Source organism: Rhodnius prolixus, unplaced genomic scaffold (assembly GCF_049639745.1).
Source record: "Rhodnius prolixus isolate KJV_2025 unplaced genomic scaffold, Rpr scaffold_2, whole genome shotgun sequence".
Classification (NCBI taxonomy): Eukaryota; Metazoa; Arthropoda; class Insecta; order Hemiptera; family Reduviidae; genus Rhodnius; species Rhodnius prolixus.
This window is the reverse complement of record NW_027411592.1, coordinates 26,149,192-26,176,408: the sequence shown is the minus strand read 5'-3', so window position 1 is coordinate 26,176,408 and position 27,217 is coordinate 26,149,192. Positions and strand designations below refer to the sequence as shown.

The window sequence follows — 27,217 nt, the reverse complement described above, 5'->3', positions numbered from 1 at the left end:
AGGTGCAGCTATAAATTCAAAGACAAATTTTGTTACTTCATACCTAATGAAATATCAAAATTTGTTTTTGAATTTATGACCGCACCTCAATATACCCCAAAATCATTTTTCACAATAGTTTAATTCCACAAAGTGTTTTTTAATTAGCAAATTACAAAAAGTTATTAGATATTCAGCAGCAAATAATATAATGTAAAAAGTTATAAAATCGTAGCGTGACTCTAAAAATGTATCTGATATTAACACTTCCGGGACTTTCTCTTGCTACAACTCAAGGATTTTCAACATACAGCACATTATATTACTATATATTTTCTAAATTTGGAACTTTAAAATATTTAAAATATTATTAAAATATTATTTTCAATTGTATAATTATATTGAAATTGCCCTGTGCATACAATGTCGTTCGCATTTAAATATGAAGGGACTGGTGGAACGCACTTCTCCCTTACTAGGCTGTTGCGGCCTTTTAATTAATGTTCTAAGTATTTGGCTAGATTGTTTTACACCGTAAGTATTTTCTCCTTTTTTAATTTTATTTTTTTAAGTATTTTTCCGTAAGTATTAGTTTCAACTTTTTACATACTGATTAAAATAATCCGTCTATGAGCGTCTTGAAATTATACAGAGTGTTCATTTTAAGGCGGCTCGAATGTATTTCATGCTTAAGCGGTTAACCTGAGAAAAAAATAGGAGATAAAAAATTATTATAAAAAATAGTTATTCGTCAACTCTAGTTTCAAATATGTGATCCTGCCCGCACTCATAAAGGTAGGTGATGTCCCTATTGATATTCAAGCACAAGATATGTGAGTCCTACTTGGGGAAGGAAGATTCACAGTGAAATGTGAGCCCCGATACTGAACATTGCAAGATCATTTCAATAAAGAAGAATAGCGGACAAATGTAGGCAAAGAGGAGATCCTACATGAACTACTATAAAATATGTCTGCGGAAGAAGGATCGAATATCTGCGCTAAGATGTTCGATAAAGTGGGGTAGGAGCCTTAGAAATATAAGGCGGCAGCGAGAGAGAGAGAGAAGACTGGGGGAGGCTGTACACATCCGTCTAATTTTTAGCCCAATGAAATAAGAAAGCAGAATTACTTCTGCTGTTCACAGTCGGAACCACATTGCTAACTAACTTCTGTGTAAATACGAAGTTTAGCTTCAAGTATCCCTGGGCTATAATTCCACAAAACCGCAGTTGTGACCTATTCTTTGTAGAGAGGTTTCCAAACTGACTAGATAGTGTCTTAATTATATGAAATTATATTAGCCTCTTCAGGGCGATCTTCTGCCATAAACTTAGTTTTTTTCAGAAACAAAAAATGCTCAGCTCAACCATCTTATTTATTGACGTCTTATTAATATTTATTTAATCAAATATTTAAGTACTACTCTTTTTGAAATTAAATGTGAAAAGCATCCAAGATGAGTTGATAAGTTCCTTGAAATTAAACAAGTGCAAACTGGCGCCGCCAACCACAATAAAACCTGTAACATTGCCCCATCGTACTGATAGTATCAATTTACCAACCCAATAATCAAGAGTTTTAAAAAAGTTAAAGTTATCTTTATCAGTAAACATTTGATCCATTACTCGTGTATATTATTAAAAACTCATCAATAGCTAACGTGGGGAATAGCATGTTAAAAAATTAACCATTTTTAATGGATTGTATTGAAAACTTGTTTCAGCGAACAATATTATTGTAGTGATACTGAAGCCATGTTGAAATCAAGAGCCCACACAATTAAAGTTCTTCCATACCAAATTTCTGGTTCTGGAAGGGTAATTTTACACATTTATTAGAGTTTTTTTTTTTAATGTCGTCATTTAGGTCCCCTGTATCTATCAATTTGGATCTATTTTTATAATTGTTAACTTATTTTTTATTACACTATGTTGCATTTTCAGTTTTATCACTTCAAGTTCACTCCTGAATATTCCAACAAAGTAGAAGACAAGAAAGATATTCCATGTTTTTGGCGCAAATGTTTAAATGGGTTTATGAATTTCTGCGATGCAACAACGCTACATGGCTTCAGATATGTTTCAGAAGACGGCAGACCGAACTATGAAAGGTTCATAGTTCTTTCAGTAATTTTATTGGCATTTATTAAAGTTGTACAATTTATACTTTTTTTTCCCTCCAAGGTTAACTTTTTTTTGCTTAATCGGTTACGGATTTTTCCCCATCAGTAAAATTTTAAAAATTTGCCACACAATTATCAGTATGCTTATTTTTTTTTTTCTTCTTCTTCTTTTAATGTTATGACGTAAAAAAGAAATTTTTTTGAAAACTTCAAAATCAGAGTTTTGAACAATTTTTCAATTTAGGATTGTTTTTTGTTTTTTCCTTGAATTCTACTAAAGATAATAATTTTGGCCAACTCTCAAAACTTCACTTAGGCTTCCGAAAATCCATTTTTGTATTTTAAGATCCTGGAAGAAATATTGTCGCTTTTTTCTTACTTCTGATGAGCAACTTCGGCAATACTTAAACTTTTAAACTGATTATACAATGAAATGAATGGTTTATGTTTTGGTAAAGAAGGACCATTAGATAATATTGATTTGGCTTTCAATTTTTAACGTTTAAAAGTAAAAAAAAAAAAAAGTGTGGAGTAGATTAAAATATAATGTAACCATAAAATCCTAAAAGCCTAAAATCGCAATTGTTTCAAATAATCCATTCTAAAGAATAAAAACATTAAAAATGGAACTGTAAGAATTGTAAAGCCTTGCGAGAAAATGCGAATCTGGTTAAATATTCGTAACTCATAACAATGAATATAAATACATTACAATAATAGTTTTACTTAATAAGTTGATGCACTAAAGGATATAAAACAATAAATGAAATTAGTTACATATTAATAGTAATAACAGCTTTTTGAGATCTTGAGACATTCATTACTTTTCAACACGAAAATCTATTTTTAGTTAGAATAACGATGCCCTAAAAACTAGCTTCTTAAATTTAATATTTCATATTAGCAGATTTAAATTGAGAAAATTAATTATTCACTGAAAGTGAGAGGAAAACCTAACCAATTATAAGATTATCGTCAGTTTTGTTATCATTACAGAGTTTATTGGCTAATAGCAATTCTGGCAGCTTATTGTCTTGTGACGTTGGTGGTCTACGATCAAATAGAACGTTTTTTCAAAAATCCTGTATTAATCAGTATGGAACCAATTCTCACTTCAATTTCTAAGATACCATTTCCTGCAATCACTTTGTGCCCTGACAGTCAGATTTTGAGTACAACATTTAATCTGAGTTGGGCCATTCAAGAGCCATTTAATTCAACAGTAAAACGGTACAGTAATTTAAATTTTATACTAATTAATTTTTTCTCTTTTTAGAATAGTTTTTTCTTTATATATAAGATTAGCGCCAAGTTATCTTTTTGATCAGCACATAAACATTATTACTACTTTATTTAAACAAATAAAACAAAGATTCAGCACGCTAAACTGAAAATAGATACCTAATATATGAGAAGCGACAGGAGGATTTGTAATAGCTGCAGTTTCATGTTAGCTGAAAGTGCTTTTCAGCAAAATAAATTTGAGTTTTAGGATTTTCTTCAACCGTTTTTCTTTTATTTCGGAAAATAAATTTGCACACCATCACACTAAAGTAAGCCAAAATTACTACCTCTCACCAGGCACCGCCCCCGCTTTAGTGGATCTCTGTTTTACGCCCAAAGGCCTATTGAACTGGTTGGTTCCACTTTACCCAGGTGATCACCCACACAAAGCCTCCCCTCCCTTGTAGGGAAAACGCCCAAACGGGTATTTTTGATAGGGTCACCTAGATTAATGATAGTACATATTCCAAATCTAGCAGTCTGAAAGTGAAGCTTTCAAATCGCCCTCCTGTCTCTTTAACATTTCAAAACTAAAATCACTTGGTTTTGGTAAATTCGACCAGGATGTAAGCTGAAATCACTAAAATCTTTGCTGAAAGCTCAATCCTAGTTTGCAAGATCATTTATCTCTTGGAACTGCGAATAATCCCAAGAGTCTAATCTTGGGTGTCTGTACAGAAGAGTCCTCCCTAGGATATGGGGACCACTGTATGACAATGCACAGTCGCCACTGTGCGATATAGGGCGTTTGCTAATCAACGAGAAGCTGCGAAAAATTTATGTAGAGGCAGACCAGGGTGAAGCAAGAAAGGTTCATTTGGGCTGGCCACGTAATAAGAATGGTGAGCAGCCGTGGTCCGAGATTAGCGACAGAAGATAAGCCAGAGGCAGAAGGCCCGAGGACGCCCACCGAACTAGGATGGGCGGATCAGGAAGTTGGTGACCTCAGTATCATGGATGTCAAAAAATGTAGAGTGAAGGCCCAGGGAAAGGGAGGAATGGCAAAGGGTATCGGAGGAGGCCTTGGACCTGTTAAAGAACGTCGAGCCACAAAAGAAGAAGAAAATTTCAAATTAATGTAAATGAAATTTATTAAGAGATTTTAAAATTTATTTTTGTTGGTCGTTAATGTTATGATAAAAAATGATTGCACTGTTAGTAGTAATGTTTTTTCATGGTTTTCAATGGTTAAGAAATAATTTATTTAGCAGAAAATGTTATATTTATCTGGTGAGTAAAGTATTTTTCGACTTCTGTTCAGCTGGCGGTGAAGCAATAATCAGAACAAAACTCAGGAATATTAATGGCCTTTGTGCCCTTCTAAGTGATCCCTTCAATCTAACAATGCTAGACATTACTGATGGGTTACATTGCAATGGAAGATCTTGCACGCTAGGAACTCTTAGAACTTCTGGAAGCTGATATAATTTTGTCGTTAATAAATTATTAACTTACCTCAAATTAGAAATAAAAAGAAAAAGTGAATTTCATAAAATTATTAAATAAGAGTAATAGAAGAATAGTTATTAGATAATTCATTTCAGTAATCTAAATTTATTGAAGTACGTTTCTTGTGAAAAATCTTCAAATAATCTTATTTGTTGCCAAAGCTTTTTTTGCAACTTTGTTGTTAAAATTGTTGAATTTTCATTAAGATTAAATCTGATAATAAAGTTCTAAGGAAATCCTGAGAATTTTATCCTCGTGATACTGCTTCGCTCCTTATTAGGATGTAGAAAAAGTTAAGGGTTGATTGAAAGTCAGTAAACATACTGTTACAGGAAAAACTGTCTAGTATCTTTCAGTAACTTTTTTTACTCTTTTATTTGCATTATATGTATATATATATTTGTTTCCAGGGATGAAGCTTACAATTATGCGATGATCGTCTGCCACTTACATGATTTCACCATGAAAAATCATCATCTAAAAACTTTTAACCCAGAATTCATTCACAAAATGATGAACGTTAGTTAGTTACATCTTCATGTTTTTTATTAAGAAACATTTGTTCAACTTACTGCCTTTTGGTATTGCAAACAAACAGATAGCAACTTTTATTCCAATCCTCTTTTTTTCCTTAAAATCTGTATAATCCCTCACATGAGTTTTTCTTGCTGACTATCTCGAGAGTCTAGCTTATAAATTTTTTTAAAAACTCCGAATTTTAAAACTACTTATTATTAATTAGGTATCTAAAACTACATAATAACTACACCAATATGATCTTAAGGTTTAATGTGCACTGGGTCAAATATTTTTATTTACGTGTACACATTGTAAATTAAGATTATTGTTTAATCTATCATACGATGGGAAAGGGCCAGTAAAATTCAATCAGTCATTTGAAAGCTTTTCTTTAAAATTTGCCAAATTTGAATGTCCTATTTTTCTAATAAAAGTTAACTTATTTCAGGCCATTAATGGGGAACATTATTGTAAGAAACTAATATCGAACGTAGTGTGGACTGGAGGACTGTTAAAAAATGCTTGTCAATACTTTCAACCAACTGTAACTTATTTTGGGGCTTGTTTAACGTTTAATATGCTACCCCAGGATCAAATATTCAAACTTCCAAATGTCACTGTGTAAGTAACCAAACCCTCCTATTTTAAATCTAATTGAGAAAGTTAAAATCAATCGAAGAGAAAAAAAGTTTCTTGAATGAATCAACCTATAAATGCAATCCCAATTGCACACGCACTTCATTGTCTTAATGTGAACAAGTGGAAGTGAGTTCCAAATATTGAAATTAGTCTCGAATGAAAAGAAAAATTCCCTCAGTTTCTAAAGAATTTTATGAAAAATAGTAACAAAAAATAGAAAAGCATTTAATAACAATCTCCCAAAATTTACATAACATGGTTTCACTATAAACAAAACAAAAAATCTTTAAATACAATTTATTATTTTAATTAATAAATATTGTTTAAAAAAATTACATCCAGTAAATTAACATATAATACTATTATTTTTCTTTTAGTCTGTGTTTTTGGCTTCATAGCCTCTTTAGTGTGCTGACAGCATTAGGAAGAAAATAATAAAATGGTAAAACATTCTAGAATCACAAACATACCAGGTCTGCGCGCTTCTACTGAACTTACATTTACTAGTTCAATTTCAAGGATATCTTTGATTGCTAATTTAAGAAGTAAATCCGCTATGCTTTCTCTTAAATTTCACTTACTATGAGTTTCTCTTTATAAAAGTTTCAAGTGGATTGTCTGGGTTCAAGAATAGTAATAAAAAGGTTTTCTTTTTTTTCTCACCTTAGTTCTGAGTAAATTTGAACAAACTCTGTTAGATGATGCTCATGAAATCACTTATTACAATGTCCTAAATATTAAAAAAAAAAAAAAATACAATTTTTTTCTCCAAGTTAGTTTTTTATCAAAATCTATCGGTTATTCTGACTGACTACTATCACTCGAATTGTTAAGCACTTTTGTACAGGAGGATTCAACAGAAGATAGGCTATGACTATGTTTATTATTTACTTGATTACCTAAATTAGCAATAAATAAATTAGTATCATCTGAACTATTATTGAGACAATCCTTACCATGCGCTATTACACTATTACTATTTTCCGCCCTGCTTGCATTATTTGAACAGTTCGGGTTTGTATTTTTTATTTCTGCAATCTTTACTACTTCTATTTTTGACATCTTATAATTAGTGTTTTTGTTATCACTGTTATTCTTTTGAATAATACGTTTCGAACCGCTTTTAAAATTAGTCAAATGAGATTTTGAAGTTAGATCCTTTACTTTTTGACTAGGAAGTCTCTTGCCTAATGAACAATACTTTTTAAGTAACTGTTCATCATCACCGGTTAAAGTATACACAGATACAATACGCAAATCACTTTGTTCATCTCTAAACGATAGTTTTTCTTCGGAAGATGACGTATTAGTAGTATCATTTCTAGCTTCTGACCTTCGAGATTTTTTTTTACATCTTTTTCTTCTTCTTATTAAAAGTCTATCATTAAGAATTTTTTTTTTAATACGCGAACCACTATCTGAATCTGAGCTGGAAACACTTTCATCAGAAGACAATTTATTTTTGGTAAAAGCACTATTTGTACTACTTTGGTCAAAGGATATTTTAATTTGATTTTTTGCAGATTTTTTAAATTTTTCCTCAACATCTCTCCGACATAATCTTGATGGCACTGGATCGTTATTACAAATCCCCTGTATTTGTTGCATATCTTTATTTTTAATACCAATACAATTTCTTTTGTTCTTAATTGAAGTATTAACATCAATTAGGGCATCTGATGCATGAGGATCAGCGAAAAATAGTTTTCTTTTTTTCTTTATTATAATGTTATTTCTAGTCAAAACTTTATCCAATAAATTCCATTCAGCTTCATTTACACCAACTAATTTATTTCTAGCAAGTTTTGTGGAAATGACGTTTTCTATCATTGTGTCTTTAATTACATTCGATTTACTTGAACATGATTTATTTTCAATACATTGTTTTTTAAAATTTTTCGTATTTGCATTTTTAGAGGGTGAAAATTGCATGGAATGTTTTTGTGAAAAATAAGTTGATTTATTAGTATTAACTTGCTCGGATATTAATCTTTGTTGCCGTTCAGCACTAGAAGAGTTATATTTTTTATCCAATAATTCTTCATTTCTAGAACAACCTTTGACTTTCATTAAATAACAGCTAGATCTCGGTTCCTCATTGAAGGGTTCTCTTGTTCTCTTATCGACTATGTTGCTGCGATAATAGTTTGCGCAGCAAGTCTCACCACCGGGCTGTTCACAAGTATCATGTCCTTTTATAACTTTAAACACAGTATTACAAACTGCATCATTACGGCTACCTTCTTCATTACTAGAAGAATTGGTAATTTTTTCCTTTTCATTATTGCACTTTACTGCTTTACCAAAGAAGTATCTTCTGTTGTTCGAATTACCATCACGTTGTGGATTTTTTCTTTTTAGTTCAGCAGCTGTTGATTTCTGAAAAAGGTAAAATATACCTCATTTTTAGGTAGTTTAATTTTAAAGCTCAATTTAAATTGGTCAAGTTTTAGGCAACAAAACTAGATTAAAATTTAAAATAAAAAAACAAATGAATTACAGAGGAACATGAAATGCAAATATTAAAACAAATAAATAAATAAAATGAACTTAAATATAATTACGTATAACATAAAAAACTTTTTGAGATAAAACTAATTTTATAAACTTTATTTCAAGCAAGATTAATCTTAGAATGCCTAAGAAAAGAACTGTACTTGCTGCTTGATCAACATGTCAGCCGTTTTTCGCGCCCTCCAAGTTTAAAAACTAGGTTGACACCAATTTTGCCTATTTATCTTTTTCTTTTGACCAAATGACTTCATCAAGTATTTTATACCCTATTTCATTGTTATCTTATGTTTCCGCTTTGAGAAGCGTATGATTGTCACTTTGATACCTCTGAGTTCTGTTTGAATAAGGTGCAAAATTAGCCTTACAACAAGTAATCCCAAGAACTCACTAGATGCATTTGAACATAATTTTAGAGGAGAAGCTGTTAAAGTTTTTTTTGACCATTGGGTTCACGTTAACAAGGCATTTATTTTATACACAAAACTCCTACCCTCTCTCGATCGAAATTAGACATATTAGTCTAGAAGGCATTCAAATTCGGCTCCTCGACAAATCCTTAACGGCACTTGACTCCCATTAATGGTTTCATAATAATTTTCGAATATTACACCAGATTGATCAGGATCGATCAGAAGGACCTGCGGAAAGAGTGATTTTTATTTAGTATACTGCATTTATAGCCTCATTTAAAACTCACACTGAAAATGCTTTGGGCAAGTAGCCACACTCTTTCAAGCAGAGTTTGGGGCTATAATAGATTCTTAAAACCGAAATACTCCATGTCAACTAAGCCATTAACACTATCTAAGTTAGGTTAAATAGGACAAGCCAGAGCAAGTAGGGTGCGACACCATTTTTTTTTTTTGGTGGTCCCGCCCCATGCACACACTTCTAACGTTCACAACTCAACTAAACGTCCACACAATGGCCCCACAAAACACCAAATCCCGTCAACAAATCCAACAGCCACAAACAATCGCCAAACACTAGAGAAGAACAACAACTACAGAAGCATTATCAACAATTATACAATTATAATTAAATAAAACCACACACTCGTGTACACCCCCACACAAACCCGGAAACACACACGAACCAAACCCCTAACAATCAGCCAACCAACCAGATCCCCGACGTCATCTGCCTACCACCAAGCTCATCCGTCTGTCAAAGTCCGCCTGCGCCAAATCCCGGAAAGCGGCATACACTGACGCGTTCTGCAATAACAGGAGGAAAACGTCCCCAGCCACGCAAAACGAGAACCCCAGCTTCCGCCAATACAGCGCAAATCGTCATACAGGTCACAGCGCAAGGCAACATGCTCCGCCGTCTCCGGATCTCCGCACGCGTAATACGGATCTGTTGCAAAGCCCATCTCAAACATTTTAGCGCGTAACATACCATGTTCCGTGTGCCATATGTGCAACCGCATATGGCATCTCGTTGGGAACCAGTCGTCTACCTCTATTAAAACGCTATTTTAAAAAACATATTTGCAAGCAATAACTCACAGTTTCCTTTTAAGAAAAAAAGCAATTAAATAACAAAATAATAAAATACCTCGCAAGAAGGAATCGCACAACACGATCTTATATGAAAATAACCTCCTGTATACTTGTTTTTAATTTCAGTTGTCCTCCGATTTTCAGTATTCCTATTTAAATCAGTTGAGTTCGAAGACAAATTTCGTGTAAGATCTTCCAGTAGTAAGCCATTCTTATTCCTACAGTTGTAAGATAAAATGGTTTCCTGGAACAAATATTTCCAGTTATTTTTTATATATTACCATCAGTGTTCCCTCTAAGCCGTGCGCGTGTGCGCGCGCACATAAATTTTAAACATAGCGCACATGAAAAATATTTGCGCGCACAAAAATTTTTTGATTAAAACGAAACAAAGAAACCGGTTGCAGGAACATATGGATATGCTGATGAGATTCCATGAACAGACAAGACAGAAGACACACCAACCCTACAGTGTAAAAATATTACTTTGTAAACTAGCCCTGAAGATGAGACCTAGACCCTAGGTCGAAAGCTCGTCATAATAAATATATCATGACTGAAACTGGCAACTATTTTTTCACCCTATTTAAATTTTGTTATTTTCCATTTGAATGGAAAAGGGAAACCACAGTAATCAGCTAAATTCTGTCTTCACGATCTAATGATTTGACTTGATTTTAGGGTAATTTTTCATTGTGTTCCGTTGTATTGTATGTAGTACAAATGGTATGCTGTAAGATCGAGTCAATGCGTTTAATTAGGAACAAAATTTGGCTGAATATTCACACTATTCTTGTATTGTCTTTTTTTTTTTTTATTATATGAGCTTTTTTAAATTGCTGCACAAAATTTGTTTATTTTGGGAAAAACTGCACACACTTAAAAAAGTGTGCACACAGGTCACAAAAAATTAGAGGGAACACTGATTACCACACACGTACAAAATGAAGCTGAGAAAAATTGCACAATTTGGGCCAAACCCAATTTCTCAAGAAAATCTGTATCAAATGTTTGTTATTGCTAACTGGTGAAATGTCAGTTAGCAAATGTAAGTTTTATTTTAAACTTATAATAATAAAACCAAAAGTAGTGTGTTACCTTCTGAGGAGAATGAGAACAGCAGTGATTTGAGTGAGACGGTCCGGCAGTACACATTCTCTGTACAGTAATATGTTCTCTTTCCGGTGAATTTGTTAGACCTGAATCAGTATCCTTTTCAATACTTTCATCATAGTTTACAAAATCGGCCTGCGAAATTTTAGCGGAGTTTTAATATTTTCTACTTTGTAGACATTAAAGTTTCATGGTGAAAGGTTATAAAAAAACAATTCAAAATCTAAAATCCTCAAGGAAAGTGTTACCTATATTAGATAATCTGCCGTTTTCTCTAATCCTTTCTCAAAAAGGATTTCAGCAAAATGTGATAAATTAATAAAATATACATCACAATTCTTTATTAAACAAACGAACAAAATCTGATATGAAACACTCTCATGACTTACATATAATATTAGAGTAAGTTACTCACCATATTTGGAATTAACCAAACGATTGAGTTTTGTGGACCAATGGAAAATGAAGGCTCATTTGTGTCAAAAGTTCTAAACATCTTGGGATTCCAAAATGCCAGAAAAGTATTTACTTCAATGTTGACCAAATACGATATTATATCACCTAAAGCCAGGAATCTAAACACTCTTCCTCCTTGGTATAAACATTCTTTGGGATAAGCTACCAACAAAAGACACATTGTTTTATTACGAATAGTAAGTGTGTAAATGACAAGAACATTTTCTTAAAATGAAGAAATTACTGTAACAGAATGATAACTAAAATGCTAAAAATAAAATGAAATAATCTTAATTCTTTATTAACAAATAACGAAAAAATACCTTTCTTCAGCATAATTACCAAACAATCATTAACATGGCCTTTGTTAGAATTACGATATATTGGATATTTATGTACTACCTTACCCTGAAAAGATGAAAAGATAATTAATTATACATGTCGCACCAGAACAAAACATTGATGGACAAAATTAACACGCCATCTTTAAATTTTTAATGCATTAATGTTCCATATCCATATATTGCATGCCAAAAATAGGTTTGGTTGTGCAAATAAGTCATCTAAAAAGGAAGAGTTTACTATCTAATTTTAAAAAACAATTTTCAAGTAAATGAATAAAAAACTTCCTTTTTTTGTTCAATTCCGAGTATTTCCATCTCTGGCATGAATCACGTCCGTTAAACTCTCAGCAGTCCTTGGAAAAGATTTTTGATAAAATCATTAAGAATAATTTCCCATTCATCATGAACAGCCGTTTTCAATTCTTCAAAGACCTAGGTTCTGCAGTTGTCGCTTAAGTATGTCCCAGATGTGTTCAATCTGATTCAAATCTGGACTTTGAGCTGGTCATAACACCAAGCACTCAATTCCAACCTCAATTGTTAGGTGTAATCACAGTACTTGCTCTATGGGGCCGAGCATAATCCTGCAACAGCAAGAAACTCTCACCAATATAGGAACTGGCTGAGGAAGCACATACACCTCATGGGCCTGGCAGATGACAGCCTTTGTAGGTTCTGAGACGAGGAGAAGGAAACAGCACTGCACGTGTTGTGTCAGTGCGAAGGGCTTGTCTGGCTAAGGATGTTACTTCTCGGGGAGGAAAAACCAAGGCCAGAATTAAGAGTCTGATTAAACGAACGGCTCTGGAGAGTGAGCTCTACGAGTAGTAGGAGCCACAATAAATCCATGGGGTCGCGGTGGCGCAGGCTTTCAAGGCCACCCTGCTAGAATCTATCCATCTATACTTTTATTTTGCAAACTTTAAAATTTCCTGCTAAAGTTTTCTCTGAGTTTTCCTGGCTTGAACCATTTTTGATGTTGCATTTTCTGCTAGTTCTCTAATCATTGAACGCCTTTTTTTTCTTAATTATTCAATTATATCTTTGTATACGTATTAAACAAAGATAAGTTACTAATTTGCCAAAGTTATTTTCTTCTATGACTTTTTGAGCTAAATTTTTTGATTTGCTTAGATTGATTAAATTAAAATTGCATTAATTAACTAAAATGAAGATGTAGAGTAAATAATACAAACATTTAAGTTTAGTTTTAAAATGCAAAAAATATTCAGGAGTTTACGAAATATTTTATTATTAATTAAGTTTATCCATCAGCTTCCATTAAGCCTTACTTGATATCATCTTAATATCAGGTCCAAACATTTATCTGGAGAACTTTAAAAGAAATCATATGGCTTAGAAAATATTTTAATTTTGGACAGTTTATAGCTCAAGAAAGAACAGAAATAACGAGAAATAAAATGTCTTTAAATTCTGAAGTATGACCTGGTTCAACCTGTATATATTAAACTTTATGTGCTAATCTTTTTGTTCAGATCAGACTTAAATCCTCTAAAAATTCGCCAATAAAAAATAAATGTTTCAAAGTTATTTGTTAAAGAAGCTATGAAGACATATTAGTAAACAATTGAGGAAATAAATGAAGAGGGAAGGAAGATAATCAATCTGAGGGGCACTGTAATTTTGTGACTTAGTGCTGGAACTCTAAGTGATAGAATGGCTGGAAATTAACATAGAAAGAAGGATAGAAAATAACTTGGCTACTGAGCCACGAGACTTCAATGGAAGTAATTGAAAAATTGACTAAAGATAACGGAAATGCTTGTTTTGCCAGAATAGGTTGAGACCTATAATGGTTTAAGTTAATCATGAAAGAAACAATTCAAGATAACGCTTTAATCTGCATTGAATCGAAAATGATAGGTGTAGAGTTTCTCCAATCAAGCGTTTGCTCACTTACAGATATCTAAAGGATAAATTTAATGAAAAACATAATTAAACACTTAATGCGGAGTAAATAATCAATTGTAATATTGTAATAAAATTGTTGATGTTAATTATTTAACAATTTCTTTGTCTACTAAGATAATTAGAACACTTCAGTAGACTTTTAAGAACAAAAATTTCTAATAACGTTTAAAATAATGTGATATCACATATATAATCGAATTATCTAGCACTTATTGAATGTTCACATTACAGCTTTTGAAAAACATGTCAAAGGCATTTCGTGGTTAAAAAGAATACTTTACTTACAATAATAATCCTTTTCTTAAGCTCCATTTGTTTTTCATCATCATAGTCAACACAAACACCATATTTGTTTAAGGCAGCATATATACCATCAATGTTTTCAACATCATTTAAATTCAAACACAAAGACATTTCTTGTCCATTAGCAAGTACTAGGTATTTAATAAAATACTTAAAAACTTGGCTGATTATTACAAAACAACGAACTTCCCCCTTCCTAACATCGTTCTTGATAGCCGTTTGTTTACTCAATGTTTACTAATTGTAGTAGAGTAGACTACCCAGGTGTAGTAACAACGTACCAACAACAAACCGAATATCTCTTAATACAAAATATAGATTTAACTTTTTTTTCAATTCCCAAAAAAAATCTAGATGGATTTTGGTTAATACTGAGCATAGGTTCTGATGGCGAACAAAGCAATAAATTTACTTTTTTTAAATATTTTAGATATTTAGTTCATTCCTATATGCGAGACTAATTCCATATATAATTTTTTCGTTGGGAAGTGGGTCTGGAAATATACATATATCTGTAACTCGGAGGGAAAAGGCACCATGTCCATTTTTTTCGATTTTCAGATTTTGGCATCATTTTACAAATTTTTTGTTGCTCTTTCTACAGGTGTAAAGCACTATGTCCTATGTTTACTATTAAGCGATTTATGTATTTTTAAAAAGCGCCATGATACTTATTACTTAAGGGTAAAAGGCACTACATGGGCATATATTTTTTTCACAATGGAGATCAAAATAAAATATTTTAAAATATGGGAGGTTAAGTGGCCATACCAACTGTAATAATTATGGTGAGAAGTACAGGAAAGAGTACAACCGGAAAAGTGGAACAAAAAATGAATTTGGAAAAATATCTTTATTTGGCTCCCCTGTAAAATTTACTTTTTGTGACATGGTGCCTTTTCCCTCCGAGGTACAGATATTCTTTAATGTAGCAAATTTGATGAACCGATGGAAGTTTTCAATGCGCCAGGAAAAAATCTTCCTCTTAAGGGATATATAAATATATTCGAATTCTAAAGCTGAATAACCATTGTAACATAGAAGTAAAATCTGTTATTATAGTTGTTGCACTATTAAAAAAAAAAAAAAACTAACTTATGTATTCAGTCTTTGTGTTAAGTTATTCATATAGTCCAGCAATAACGTTTTCCTGAATGTGAATTCATGATATTTTCTTTACGTTCGCTTCATTAATACATATTTTGGACCTTCCAAAAATATAGCAATAAAAAATGTATACCCCTTCTTACACAACTAATCCGTTTTGAAGCATAACTCATCTGTAACAGGTACCACAGTTATTGAGAAAATACTACCACCTTGCTAATATCCTCTCTTGCTTTCCCTGATCTTTCTTCCACCCCCAAAATTTTTTCGGGGTACTCTCACAGGTACTATAAAAAAGTTCTGGGAAAAGACATTAGAGCCGGCAGCAAAGGGTAACTTCGTGTAGCCATTGCCTTCCCAAGTATTCATTACAAAGCTCTCCCAAGAGGATTATAAGCACAGTACCACTCCTCTAACATCTGATAACCTCCCAGATCCTCCAGGAAGAACTAGGGCTATTATTGTAATGGACTGAAGTTAAGTATCTTGTCTTTCATTATTTTTACCGTCTTTGCGAATATGGTTTTTCTTTTCTTCTTATTTCATCTGTGACTTTTTTGATAAAATAGTCATGGATACTAGATGATGTGTTCTAGAAAAACAATCAATATATTCATTATCTTATAAATTTTACTCCAAATATTGAGTATTTTAATAATTAGTCAAAATAGCAGAAACTGTAACACAACTTTTGACTTTCTTAAAGACGGGATTCCATTGTAATCATTTGAGATGACAAAAAAATGATACATACTCTTTTCAGTGCTTACAGTTGGGGAGACAAATATTTTGGAGGAAGAAAGAACGTTTGGAGCCCGGATACAAGTTTTAAAGGCAATTTACAGCCATCTTATAATTCTTCGGATGCTGAAACACCCCCATGGATTGCTGGTGAAGGATCGTTAACTACAGCAGTTTCGTTTTTTTTAACGATTCCAAAAGATAGTTTTGACGGAAGCTGCAGCTCAGGAGGAAAGGGATTTTTTGTAAGTTAAAGTTATAATTATTTTATTTTTTATTTTCTTATCTTTTGTTAGTTTTGAGAGCCGCTAATATTGTCCGGAAAATAATGCAGGATTATGATTCTAAAAGAAAAAAAATTAAAATTAACCATTTATAACTGTTTTTATTAACAGTTATAATTAGTCTCCATTTCTGCCGACGTGTGGGTAACTTTTCCATAGCCTCTGTATAGAATTTGGAATCCTTAGAATTTATAAATTCAGAAAACGCATTTTCTAATGTTCTTTGGTCAATAAATTTTTTATTTTGTAAATAGCGGTCCAGGTATCTAAAAAAAAAAAATGGTAATCAGTAGGCGAGAGGTCCGGTGAGTAGGGCGGGTGTGGCAGAGTCTCATAGCCTAGCTACAACAATTTTTGGGAAGTCAAGCGTGAGATATGTGGCCGAACGTTATCATGCAACATAGTGGGCCCCTTTCGATTGACTAAAGATGGCTTCATTATTGCCAATATCTGATGCATTACGTCAATTTGCTTACAAAACGATTCGGCATTGATGGTTTCGCCAGGATTCAAGAAGCTGTAATGAATCAGACCAAATGAAGCCCACCAAACAGTAACCATCACCTTTTTTTTGATGATTTGGGGGGCTTTGGAAAATGTCATTTGTCAAGCCACAGTCCTGAGCGTCTGCTACTGTCGAAGAGGATCCACTTTTCTTCACAAGTCAGAATTCTGGAGTTAAAAGGATCGCTTTGTTTCGGCAAAGAAGTTCAGCACAAATTTCATACCACTGATGTTTTTGGCGGGCGTTTAATGTGTAAGGAACCCAACTTTCAAGCTTTTCCACCTTCCCAATCGCCTTGAGATAGTCATCAACGGTTGATTTGCTGACTTCGAGTTTCCCTGCCAGTTCTCGAACAATTGTTCTGGGATTTTCTTCCACCAAAGCTCGCAGAACATCGTCATCAAGGGCAGAACTTCTTCCACGGCCTTCTTTGTCTTCAAATCTCCCTCTCGAAACAGTCACTCACTTATACTGCCTTCGCCCCAGACATCGTTGATATTTCTGGCTGTTTAGGCCCCGCTCCGGCCGAGTTTGAACTAGTAAACAAAATTATGCGAAAATCACGCTTTGACACCTTATTAAAGACTGAATTATTTCCAAGTAGCAAAATTTTACAGAGGTAAACAAATATTTTTGTTTGAAAGAGGATTATTAAGTGTTTACATTTATAAAAGTCAGAAGTTCAACAAACTTAAACAGTTTACTATTTGGAGGGGTATTTTAAAGAATACATTAAATCCTGCATTATTTTCCAGACAACCCAATAATAATCAATCTTAAAAAATATATTATTAATTTCATTTTTGATTTTATACAATAACTTAGGAAATTTGCATTGAAATATATTCATATTTTTTAATTTACCCAGATAATAAACTTTAAGCTGACGTTTAAGAGCCTTTGGAACTCTAATGTTCCTAAAAAGAGGTATATAGCGAGAGAAGTGATGTGTTACGACAAATTTTGGCGAAAGTAGAACTCAACCTGATTCTCAACCGTTTTTTTGAGATAGCGGTTATCTTATACTTTTTGCGCCAAGAATGAGAGGGTTAATATATATATAAAAATAAACGAATCAGTGTTTGGCGACTATTTTGAAACTTTATGAAGGTTTGGCATTTTCTGTTTCATCCAACAGATCGGAAATAAATGGTTATGGGTGTAGCCAAATTGTCAAATAACTTCAGGTAAAACTTTAAAAGCACAATTGGCTATCCCTTTAATCAAATAATAACAACTTCAGTAAATTTAAATAACTTCTGGAATATTTGAAAATAACTGTATTGAGAATAATATGTACTTGATACAGATGTAATTATGAACTTTAAAAAAATTACATTCAAAAAGACAAATCCCGCAATGTCTAGTTTAAGTTTCCACTTTCTTTAAATATAATGTCTGTAGAAAATTGTAGAGCGTCGGATGAATTATGCCGTCAGTTTACATCTTTGACTGAAATAAGTAAAACAATAACTGCAAAGATATTGTGATTCTTCATAAAGGAGCTTCATATATTGTAAGGTTCAGAGAAAAAATATCTTTTTGTTGTGTACAATTAAGCAATCTTCGTTTGCAAATCGCGAAATGGTTTATTAAAAATAGAAGTGGTTCTCATTGAAGCATTTAAAACGAAATTCATCTTTAATTTAAAAGTTGTTACTTTTTAGAGTCCATTTTTTTCAATTCTAAAAGAGCATCAGTACACTTTTTCTTCATAATTTTGATTGCCTCTCTAAACAATTCATCTGGTGGAACCCCTATTACAGATTCTATCGTAAATATATAGTGATCCTTGACCCTACCTATAACAACTTTTTTCTTTAGTTCTTTGTCATTAAGTACATTTCTGGAACACATATCTAATCTAGAGTTCTTAACAGTGGCTTTTCTTTTGCTTTTCACTTCTTCTATTTCAATCACACCGGGTGAGAAATAAGACTTAAGTCGTTCGGCCAAAGGCCCTTCTACTTCTTCCAATAGCTCAATATAAGGTAACAACCTATATGATGCTGTTCCCACTGGCGAGAACTTAGCGTGATCCTTGCCTATTCCTTTTACTGCTATCATTGTCACGTGGAGTTCATGTCCAGGTCTCATTTTTACTATTACTATATCATCGTGTACAGGCCTAACATCCTCTGCCTTATGAATAGAACTCTGTCCACCAACAGGTACCCATTTTATGTCTTTAGACATGACGTGATAATCTAAATACATATCTTCCGGTCTGTAGTGGCCTACACGACAATGAGGATTCTTTACACATTTAACTCTTAGCTCATATTCCAAAGTATCTGTGTCTGTGCCAACAGAGTCACCTGGCATACGGAATTGAAAGAGCCGTGGGTTAGCTTTCAAGGGAATCAACCCTAACCTGTGAGCTAAAATCTCGTCTTGCATTACTGTTTTATTTTGATGTACCGTCACTTTTTCAATAGCCATTGTTGGAACTTCGGAAATAAGAATTCGGCGAAATGCATTTATTAATGCTGGAAATATACCAATTAAATCAAATTCCATTTCTCGATCGTCATAATTTAAGACTTTAATATCTAACTTTTTTTTAAACGATTTTACTGTCCATACGTCGAAAGAAGGAGAAGCAGGCTTCAGACCATCCTCTGTCATATAGATTATGTCTTTCTTGCTTATCATTTTACTACCGATATTTAAAAAAAAAAATGAAACACTAAATACTATGTGTTCAATCACTTACGCCGTACTTGTTTCGTCCCTGGTGTACATTTCACTTCACTAAGTAGGTAACTGTAGGTTTATAACCTGTTCCAAGTGTTATCTCTCTACATGTGCCGTTGCCTGTACATACATTCATTTTATCGATTTATTTTATCTACAAATGAAGATCTCTTGCTTATATAAATAATTTTGTTTATTCATTTAGTTTATTTGTTCTGACAACACTAATGTTCGTTTATTAATTTCTCTTTCATAAAGTTATGAGAAAGTATTGCGAGAAAGTAAATTACGGAAATTTAGTATTCTCAGAAAGTATTCCTTTAAAAAAAGAGTTTATTGTAAAGATATCTAGTCCAGAAGAAAAAATAAAATATAATCGGGATGTTTTTCAGTTTGGGCATAACAATGACAAGCCTTGAATGTTTATCATTTATTTTTTATTTGTCTCTTTTTAGAATTCAAATTATTGTTATAAATGTAGTAATTACAACCCAAGCAGTAAACTTTCAGCAGTTACTCCTCCATAAAAAGTTTATAGCACGAACAAGAACAACTAAAGCCCTTCTTTCAAATTCTAAATTTCAATGAGAGCATAAACTGAGACTGTCCCATTTTCTCCAAAATAACCCGGGGGAAGCACAATTAAATTTGAGTCGTTTATATTTTAATTTGTAATTAAGATTAATTAGTAATGAAATTCTGATTTCACCGGTGCTTTTGAAGCGTTTTACGTTGAAGCGAAAACTATAAATGCTTCAAGAATATGCAGGCAGAAGTACAGGTAAGTAAATAGCCGGTTGTTCAAATTGAAGGAAATACCAGAGAATAGATTGGGAAATATTTGTAATAATAATAAAGTCTTTTGGGCTGTGTGTTAGTGTTGAGATCACTAATGTGGATTTGTACTCACAACTGCTATTTCGTTGCTCAGGTCTTTGGCCTCTTTTCTTCTTTACTGATCGCATTAATTTACGATTAGTGGAAGAATTGGGGGTTGAGGAATATGGGTATGATATGGCGGTTATAATAATTTAATGAGCCCCAGTATGAATTGCATGTGAAGCCACTTTTTATGTTAGAAAAAAAAAATCATTAAAGTACCTGCTAATCGGTAGTTGGGCGTTAAGCATCGCCTGAAAAAACAGGCGATTACTTTATTTTACTAATAAAAGACTTTATTAAATATTTTTTTTACATACGATTTTTCTCGTACATTCATCATTTAAAATAATTTTTTCTTTAAATATGTGACATCAAAAGTTTTGAAATAAATATAAACAAGTAATGAAGACAATCATCTTCGTCATAGACTATCAGGGGAGGATGTAGTGAAAAAAAAAAATTAACTAATAAAAAAATATTCAACTAATTTTCTTCCGTTTTAAAGTTAAACTTACGAAAATTAGATTCTTTAAATTCCTGAAAACAAAGTGTTATGAATTACACTTTAATATGTAATTTGAATCTTAAATATACATAATACTCAACTGGATCCAAGTTTCATAAAAGCTGTCAAATATTTAAAATAAATAACCTAAACTTCTGGACTTAAAGTCGCTCCTCAACTTTGTCAGAAATCTGATAGCGTAGATTGCTCTTAATATAATTTGGTCACTACTACCGACAAATGTTTGTGTTACATATTCTTTTTTTACTGTTAACTGCTCCGTATTTTACAATGAGTAGATACTAAGAAGTTGATAAGCTTAAAAGTAATTCATAAAATGTTATTTGGTCTCCAACATTACCCTGATTTTTTTCCTAAGAAATCTCAGTGAACATATATACGTTTTAAAGCTTTTTAACTATTCCGATACGAAGTTTAGTAAGATTTTTGCACTTACTGTTTAATAAATTTGTCGGATCATTGTCATTCTCCTCTCGATTTGTTGAGGGAGTGATAGTGAACTAGCCTGTGTTAGGTTCCTATACCTATGCAGTTGTACATATAAACTCTGCAGGTCTTGTATGTTCTGAATGTTGACTATCTGCAAGGATACCAAGGTAGTTGAGTATGTAGCTAGTCCAATTCTTCCTACGTGAAGAATGAATTGATAGCCTCCAAAAAACTGATTCTAATATATAACATTTAAAAAATATACATATATTACATGGAATTTATTATTTAATGAAGAATTGTTTTCAAAAGTGAGAAAACTTTAATTATTAAGTGATTTAATAAAAATAAATTTCCTAATTTAATAAATTTAATTTTTATTTTTTTTATTTAAGGGCTTTGTGCATAATCCTGCGGAAATACCCGGTAGTTCTCATCCAATTGTGTACACAGAAGCTGACCACACTCTTCTTATCACTCTTACACCAAAAATCCACTTTATAGATAAAAGGCTTGATCGTTGGAATGCGCATGAAAGAGGTTGTTACTTTCAGAATGAACGCTATTTACAATACTTCAAAATATATACTCAAAGAAACTGTGAAGCTGAATGTGAGGCCAATATCACAGAACAAATGTGCAATTGTCGTGCCTTCTACCATCCACGTTAGTCACACCAATTCTTAAAAATATTTTTTCTTAATATTCAAAAAAATTAACGAAGTTTCGGTGTACTGAAAATGTAAAATATTAATAGGTACTATTAATATAGGTAATATTAATGTAAAATTAATAATAGGTACACAAGATATTCAAGTATGTGGTCCAGGAATGGTTGATTGTGTACAGTCCAAAGTTGGTAAGTAAAAACATTTAAATATTGATCATTTTTATGAGATGTATATTTTTTTTTACAGATTCTGCTTATTTAAAGAACTCGCTTATTGTACAAACAAGTATTTCTAAAATTTAAGTACCCAGAAACATAAGGAAACGTTGCATACAATTTTTCAAAAGTCATCAGATAAAAGAGTCTAAACTTTTTATAGCTGGATTAAATTCTATTTATAAAGTAAACAAAGTAAAGTAATTCTGGTTTTTTCAGGCGGGCTGTACGTCCAACTACCCAATTAGATGTCGTGGACGGAGGCGACTAGCAAACATACTTTACTGTAAATTTCTCTTATTAACAATTAAATAAAATCTACGGCCTTGACCGGGAATCGAACCACATACATATTAGCTTACAGGTCCCGCTTGACTACCGTGGCGCCTAAAAAATTAAGTCGTTAAATGGCTAAGCCATCACCGAAAAATCTCAAATTCCATTTATATAAAATTTAATAAAGCTTTAATTAACCTTTACGGAGAAAAAGCCTCTCATTTTGGAGCTTTATGAATTAGAATTGTTCATTTCAAATTACAATATTAACAGAAGTTTGTCAGAAATCTGATAGCGTAGATTGCTCTTAATATAATTTGGTCACTACTACCGACAAATGTATGTGTTACATATTCTTTTTAATGGATCTAATAACAGTTAATATAAATAAACTAATTAAACCAAAAGAATACATTCAGAACATAATACGAGTAAAAAAACAGAAAACGTATAAAATAAATATGCGAACTGATAATGAAAGTTGGAATAAAATATAGAAAATGAGCTATGTACATAATTGACAATAGGATTAACTAAAACATAACTTTTTTTACATTAATAAATCTTTTATTTTCTGCAACTCGTAATAAATTTTCATAATTTTATTCTACACAATTCTGTCTCTTGCTGTGGTCCACCATCTCCCCATCTCACTAGCTGTCGGTCTCATCTTTTCTCCCGAACCCTTGGCGTCCACTCTTCTCTTTGCCCATTTTTTAACCTCCATTCGGATCACAAGATCTGTCCTCTTCCATTTTAATCTATGGACTTTTAGTTGTAAATCTTAGATTTTACCGACTTTATTCCGGATTTCGTCAGTTTTTGTCTTTTCCAGCCTTTTTTTACTCCTGACATTTTTGCCATCTAATAAGGTACTTTTTCAGTTTTCTTATTTTCTATTCTATTTATTTATTTATGTATCTTTCTTTTCTTTTTTCAGAATATGTATAATTTTCTTTTATATTCCTTAGATTAGTAGATATCTGTTATTCTGTTTTTATTTCTTTTTCATTTCAATTTTTTATTTAATTTTTCTTTTTTATGTTGTAAGTTGTGTACTGTGTGTTACTTAATGTTTATTTTGGTTTATTTATGTAATCTAGGGTTAAACATACGTGTATTTTTTTTTGAGAGCCTGAAATCTGAAGTTTTTGAAAATAAATAAATTTTAAAATTCCTTTATTTTAATAAGTTATTTTTAATAAGGGCTCTTATGCGATTGGGAAGCACCTCTTCAACAATGGTCCCTTGTTCAAAAGTTGATATTCAAAAGTTCTGGTTTCAGTCAATATTTACCTATGAAGCTGAAATAAATAAAGGTGTCGATAAGTGTGAAATAAATCATATTGAAGTTACTCCTTCAGTAGGAACAGAAGACTACCCTCAACGTCCGAATAGTGAGAAAGCATTTGGGGAAAAGTCTTTTGAGGATTGTTAACTCCTTAAATGGCCAAGTGAGGGGGTTTGTCATTTCAAAGTCTAACTACAAATTCATTTACTATCAAATGTATTGTTTTGCTCAGGATGGACTAATTCCATTATTCTGAAAACTATGCGTGTTATACCTGGAGCCTCCGGACAGAATGTAGAAGCTGCTGGATCCCTCTTATGTGGCAGGGAGCCTGAAACACCGCAAATTCATTGACCATTGAACGTGCTCCTCATAACTAGATGTTACAATGCAGGATAAAGCTTGCGATAGTAGATTTATTAAAGGTGAAGGGGCAATTCGGCGTCCTCAGAAGACCTCAGATTTTTTCTCCACGTTGGGTGTTAGCGCAGATGATCTGAATTTCTTATTAGAGAATATTAAAACTTACTCACTGGGTAGGTTGTCTTAATGGTGATTGCTCTAAGAAAGTTACTTTATAATTTTGATTTATATATATTTTAGTTAAAAATCGACATTTTTATATTTATGTAGACCAAATATTTTAATATTTATTTTAATTATCATTAGGCTGACAAATACACTGAGTCATGAAACTAAATGTAGTTAAGCAGCCTGACTTGGCAACAATCGTATCAGTTATTAAAATTCTCTCCAAAATGTTAACAATCTACTATACAGCTTGATTGCTCAGACATTAACCTAAAGTTTCTACTTGCTCCAGACCATTTTCAAAGCAAAAATAATAAGAGAATAATACATACTGAGTGCCCAAAAAGAAGGAAAATATAAATAATTAAATACAAAATAAAGTATAAATAATTTAACTGTCAATTAATTTTGTTTTGCTTTGATTAAAAAAATAATCTAATACAGGCAAAGAATGGGATAAATCATCTTGCAAATGCCTGCCCTCTTGTTCAGAACTTAATTATGATACTTCTTCGTTGAGATTTAAGAGAAACTGGAGAAAGCATATTTTATACTCAACTCTGACCGACAAGTAAGTATCTGCCTAATATTGTCAACTTAAATGGTAAATTTTAATATTTCCTCAAGTCAGTGCATGTTATTGATGGTAGAAATTGCTTTATTTTGATTAAATCGATTTGAAAGAAACTAGCACTGTCTATTATCATTGAAATTATGATAGTGTGTTGATACTATACAGGTATCAAGTAACACCCAACAAATAAAATATTCGAAATCGGTAAGTTTAGGCGTACAATAAATAAAATATAACTCTTAACTTTGGACTAAAAGCTTAACAGAACTAAAATGATCAGTTAAAATCGTAAACGCGGGCGTGCTCTCACATGGTACAACCATCGAAAATGTCCGAATAGGAAGTCTCTTTTTTAGTCATTTGTTATCTTTTTGATGCCAGCGTTGGCAACTTAAAATATCTGCAGTGTGGGACGCCACAATATAATTTGTTTAAGAAAAATGAAGATATGCAAACTTTAATAAAATATTTCAATGTTTAACATGTAGGAATTATTTTATAGTACACTGAAATATGAGTTGTCAAATTCAAGTCCTTATGTAATCTAAATTAAAAAATATTGAATGTTATTTTTTGTTCGTTCTCGGAGAGATCTTACAAGTTTTTCTGCCTGTTAATAATAGTCTTATCTTGGTAACAGGAAGAAAAAAATGGTTTTTTTTTCGAGGCAAATAATTATTTCTTTCATAACACAATTGATTTTGTTTATGTTTCCAGAAATCATTATACAGGAATTTACATGAAATACAGAGGGAGATATTTTTCAGGAACCAGGAGAGACTTAATGATCAGTTTAACTGATTTTATTGGTAGGCATAAAAATTATGTTTATCCATTTCTAGTTGAAAAAACTAGTTAATCCCTTGATCATGGTTTTAATTCAAACTAATTTCTTAGATATAACACTTCGGATTACATGTTCTGACACCCTTGTTATTGCACAAGCAGGAGCTTGAAAAGAACTGCTTGACGCTTGCTCCTGCTTGTTTGGCTTCCCCATAGGCAAACACAAGTTAAGACCTAGACGCCTACTTCCGTTTTCATGTTTCATTTTATATCATTCATTTCATTTTACATCATCGTTTATTTCGAAGCCTGAGGGTCTCAGGCAGATATTGTTTCTTTGTACAAGGGAGTCATTTTTCTTTAACAAGCAAGCTATGACGTACAATCTAGCCGTTCCCAGGTACACATTTAAATCTTTACTACAAAGCTAAAAAGTAAACGTTTCAGGTAAAGAAAGAAAGAAAAAAAGAGCTGCTACAATTAATATTATTTGTTTAGTAAACATTGTGTCAAATTTATTTATTTTATTCTAATACTTTGAAGATCGGAACTTCATGTGGAATATGTATTAATATATGTAAAGCTCTTAAAGAGCTGGCTCATATTTAATTTGTAAATATTAAAAATATTTTAATAAGTCTGACAGAATGTTCTATACTTTTTTCTGTCACGTAAACAGATTTACCTTTCAAAATTCATTTAAGTATATTATCTTATGTGACATGAAGATTCTTAACCAAAGTCTTTATTTTATTTCGGTTCGCTCTGTAGTTCCCTTCCTTTGTCTGTATTGAAACTGAAGTATTAAATTTATAGGACTATAGGAGATAGTTTGAATTTAAAGGATAAATAAATGAAAAAAAAAAAATTGTTGTACACAAAGGACTCCCATTTTGAAAAGAAAAATTAATATAATTTTATTAATATTTGATCTAAGTTTGATGTTTTGTGAATTATCTATTTTTAGCTAATGTTGGCGGCCTTTTAGGATTATTCCTTGGATTCAGCTGTCTCAGTGTTTTCGAAGTGATATATTTCTTGACTTTTAGACATTATAGTGATGGTTGCAGAAAATAAAATCATTTTGAGATGAATTAAATATGATTAAAATTATAATTTTAAATCAAAATTAAAATACAATGCAAAAGTTTAAAAGCATTTTAATTCTCCTATCTTTTTTCTATAAAAATATAATTATTGCCTTGCTTTGTTTCGCCAAAGAATGTTATGATTTGAAAGGAAAAATTAGGATATGGAGGCCTGACAGTTGTAATTAAAAAACAAAATATTGCTCAGATAGCAAAAAAGACAGTTTTTCATTAAAACTTACACCTCCACAAAAGTTCTTTTTTTTATTTGAATGTATTTGAAGGACTGTAGTTTCTACAGTTGGTAGATTAGGAGTATTTGCTGTTGAAGGAATGAAGAAGGGCCTACTTTTCTCTTGATAAAATAAAATATAAGGACATTCGTTTTTCTACAAAGGTCGATTTTTTTTTTTTTTCTTATTGAAGCATTATGTTTCTTGATTATCTATTCTT

The 27,217-nt window shown here is 32.0% G+C and overlaps 3 protein-coding genes across 6 annotated transcripts; 1 reads left to right on the top strand and 2 right to left on the bottom strand.

Annotated features, from left to right (window-relative positions):
• Positions 1-41: 41 nt before the first annotated feature.
• On the top strand, positions 42-26,862 carry LOC141449321 (pickpocket protein 28-like). Of its 4 annotated transcripts, none has more exons than XM_074118612.1 (11): positions 42-513; positions 1,925-2,091; positions 3,100-3,333; positions 5,247-5,355; positions 5,804-5,976; positions 16,032-16,254; positions 21,728-21,998; positions 22,132-22,191; positions 24,761-24,887; positions 25,608-25,699; positions 26,644-26,862. In XM_074118612.1, exons 2-11 carry the CDS (start codon positions 2,018-2,020, stop codon positions 26,751-26,753), a joined length of 1,473 nt encoding a protein of 490 aa, XP_073974713.1. In that variant the 5' UTR covers positions 42-513; positions 1,925-2,017; the 3' UTR covers positions 26,754-26,862. The 4 variants fall into 4 exon arrangements, with proteins under 4 accessions (XP_073974713.1, XP_073974714.1, XP_073974715.1 ...); XM_074118611.1 differs by lacking the exon at positions 42-513 and adding an exon at positions 1,590-1,798; XM_074118613.1 differs by lacking the exons at positions 42-513; positions 24,761-24,887; positions 25,608-25,699; positions 26,644-26,862 and adding exons at positions 1,578-1,798; positions 24,018-24,288.
• LOC141449320 (uncharacterized) lies at positions 6,276-14,413 on the bottom strand. Its single transcript, XM_074118610.1, has 6 exons — positions 14,144-14,413; positions 11,906-11,990; positions 11,542-11,744; positions 11,112-11,261; positions 10,069-10,257; positions 6,276-8,373 (listed from the first exon to the last, which is right to left on the bottom strand). The coding sequence occupies exons 1-6, from the start codon at positions 14,270-14,272 to the stop codon at positions 6,793-6,795; spliced, it is 2,337 nt and encodes a 778-aa protein (XP_073974711.1). The 5' UTR covers positions 14,273-14,413; the 3' UTR covers positions 6,276-6,792.
• On the bottom strand, positions 18,064-19,584 carry Polr1C (RNA polymerase I and III subunit C). The gene has a single exon (XM_074118622.1). It carries the CDS (start codon positions 19,451-19,453, stop codon positions 18,455-18,457), a length of 999 nt encoding a protein of 332 aa, XP_073974723.1. The 5' UTR covers positions 19,454-19,584; the 3' UTR covers positions 18,064-18,454.
• Positions 26,863-27,217: the final 355 nt, after the last annotated feature.

What these genes read in the sequence shown, in the direction of transcription:
- LOC141449321 (XM_074118611.1), top strand. Translation starts at nt 1,736, where the DNA reads ATGTTGAAATCAAGAGCCCACACAATTAAAGTTCTTCCATACCAAATT. An exon ending in AAATTTCTGGTTCTGGAAGG is followed by an intron (nt 1,799 to 1,924) that starts GTAATTTTACAC and finishes TTGCATTTTCAG; the next exon opens with TTTTATCACTTCAAGTTCAC. An exon ending in GGCAGACCGAACTATGAAAG is followed by an intron (nt 2,092 to 3,099) that starts GTTCATAGTTCT and finishes TTATCATTACAG; the next exon opens with AGTTTATTGGCTAATAGCAA.
- LOC141449320 (XM_074118610.1), bottom strand. Translation starts at nt 14,272, where the DNA reads ATGTCTTTGTGTTTGAATTTAAATGATGTTGAAAACATTGATGGTATA. An exon ending in TTTGGTTAATTCCAAATATG is followed by an intron (nt 11,262 to 11,541) that starts GTGAGTAACTTA and finishes AAAATTTCGCAG; the next exon opens with GCCGATTTTGTAAACTATGA. An exon ending in GTGCGATTCCTTCTTGCGAG is followed by an intron (nt 8,374 to 10,068) that starts GTATTTTATTAT and finishes TACCTTTTTCAG; the next exon opens with AAATCAACAGCTGCTGAACT.
- Polr1C (XM_074118622.1), bottom strand. Translation starts at nt 19,453, where the DNA reads ATGATAAGCAAGAAAGACATAATCTATATGACAGAGGATGGTCTGAAG.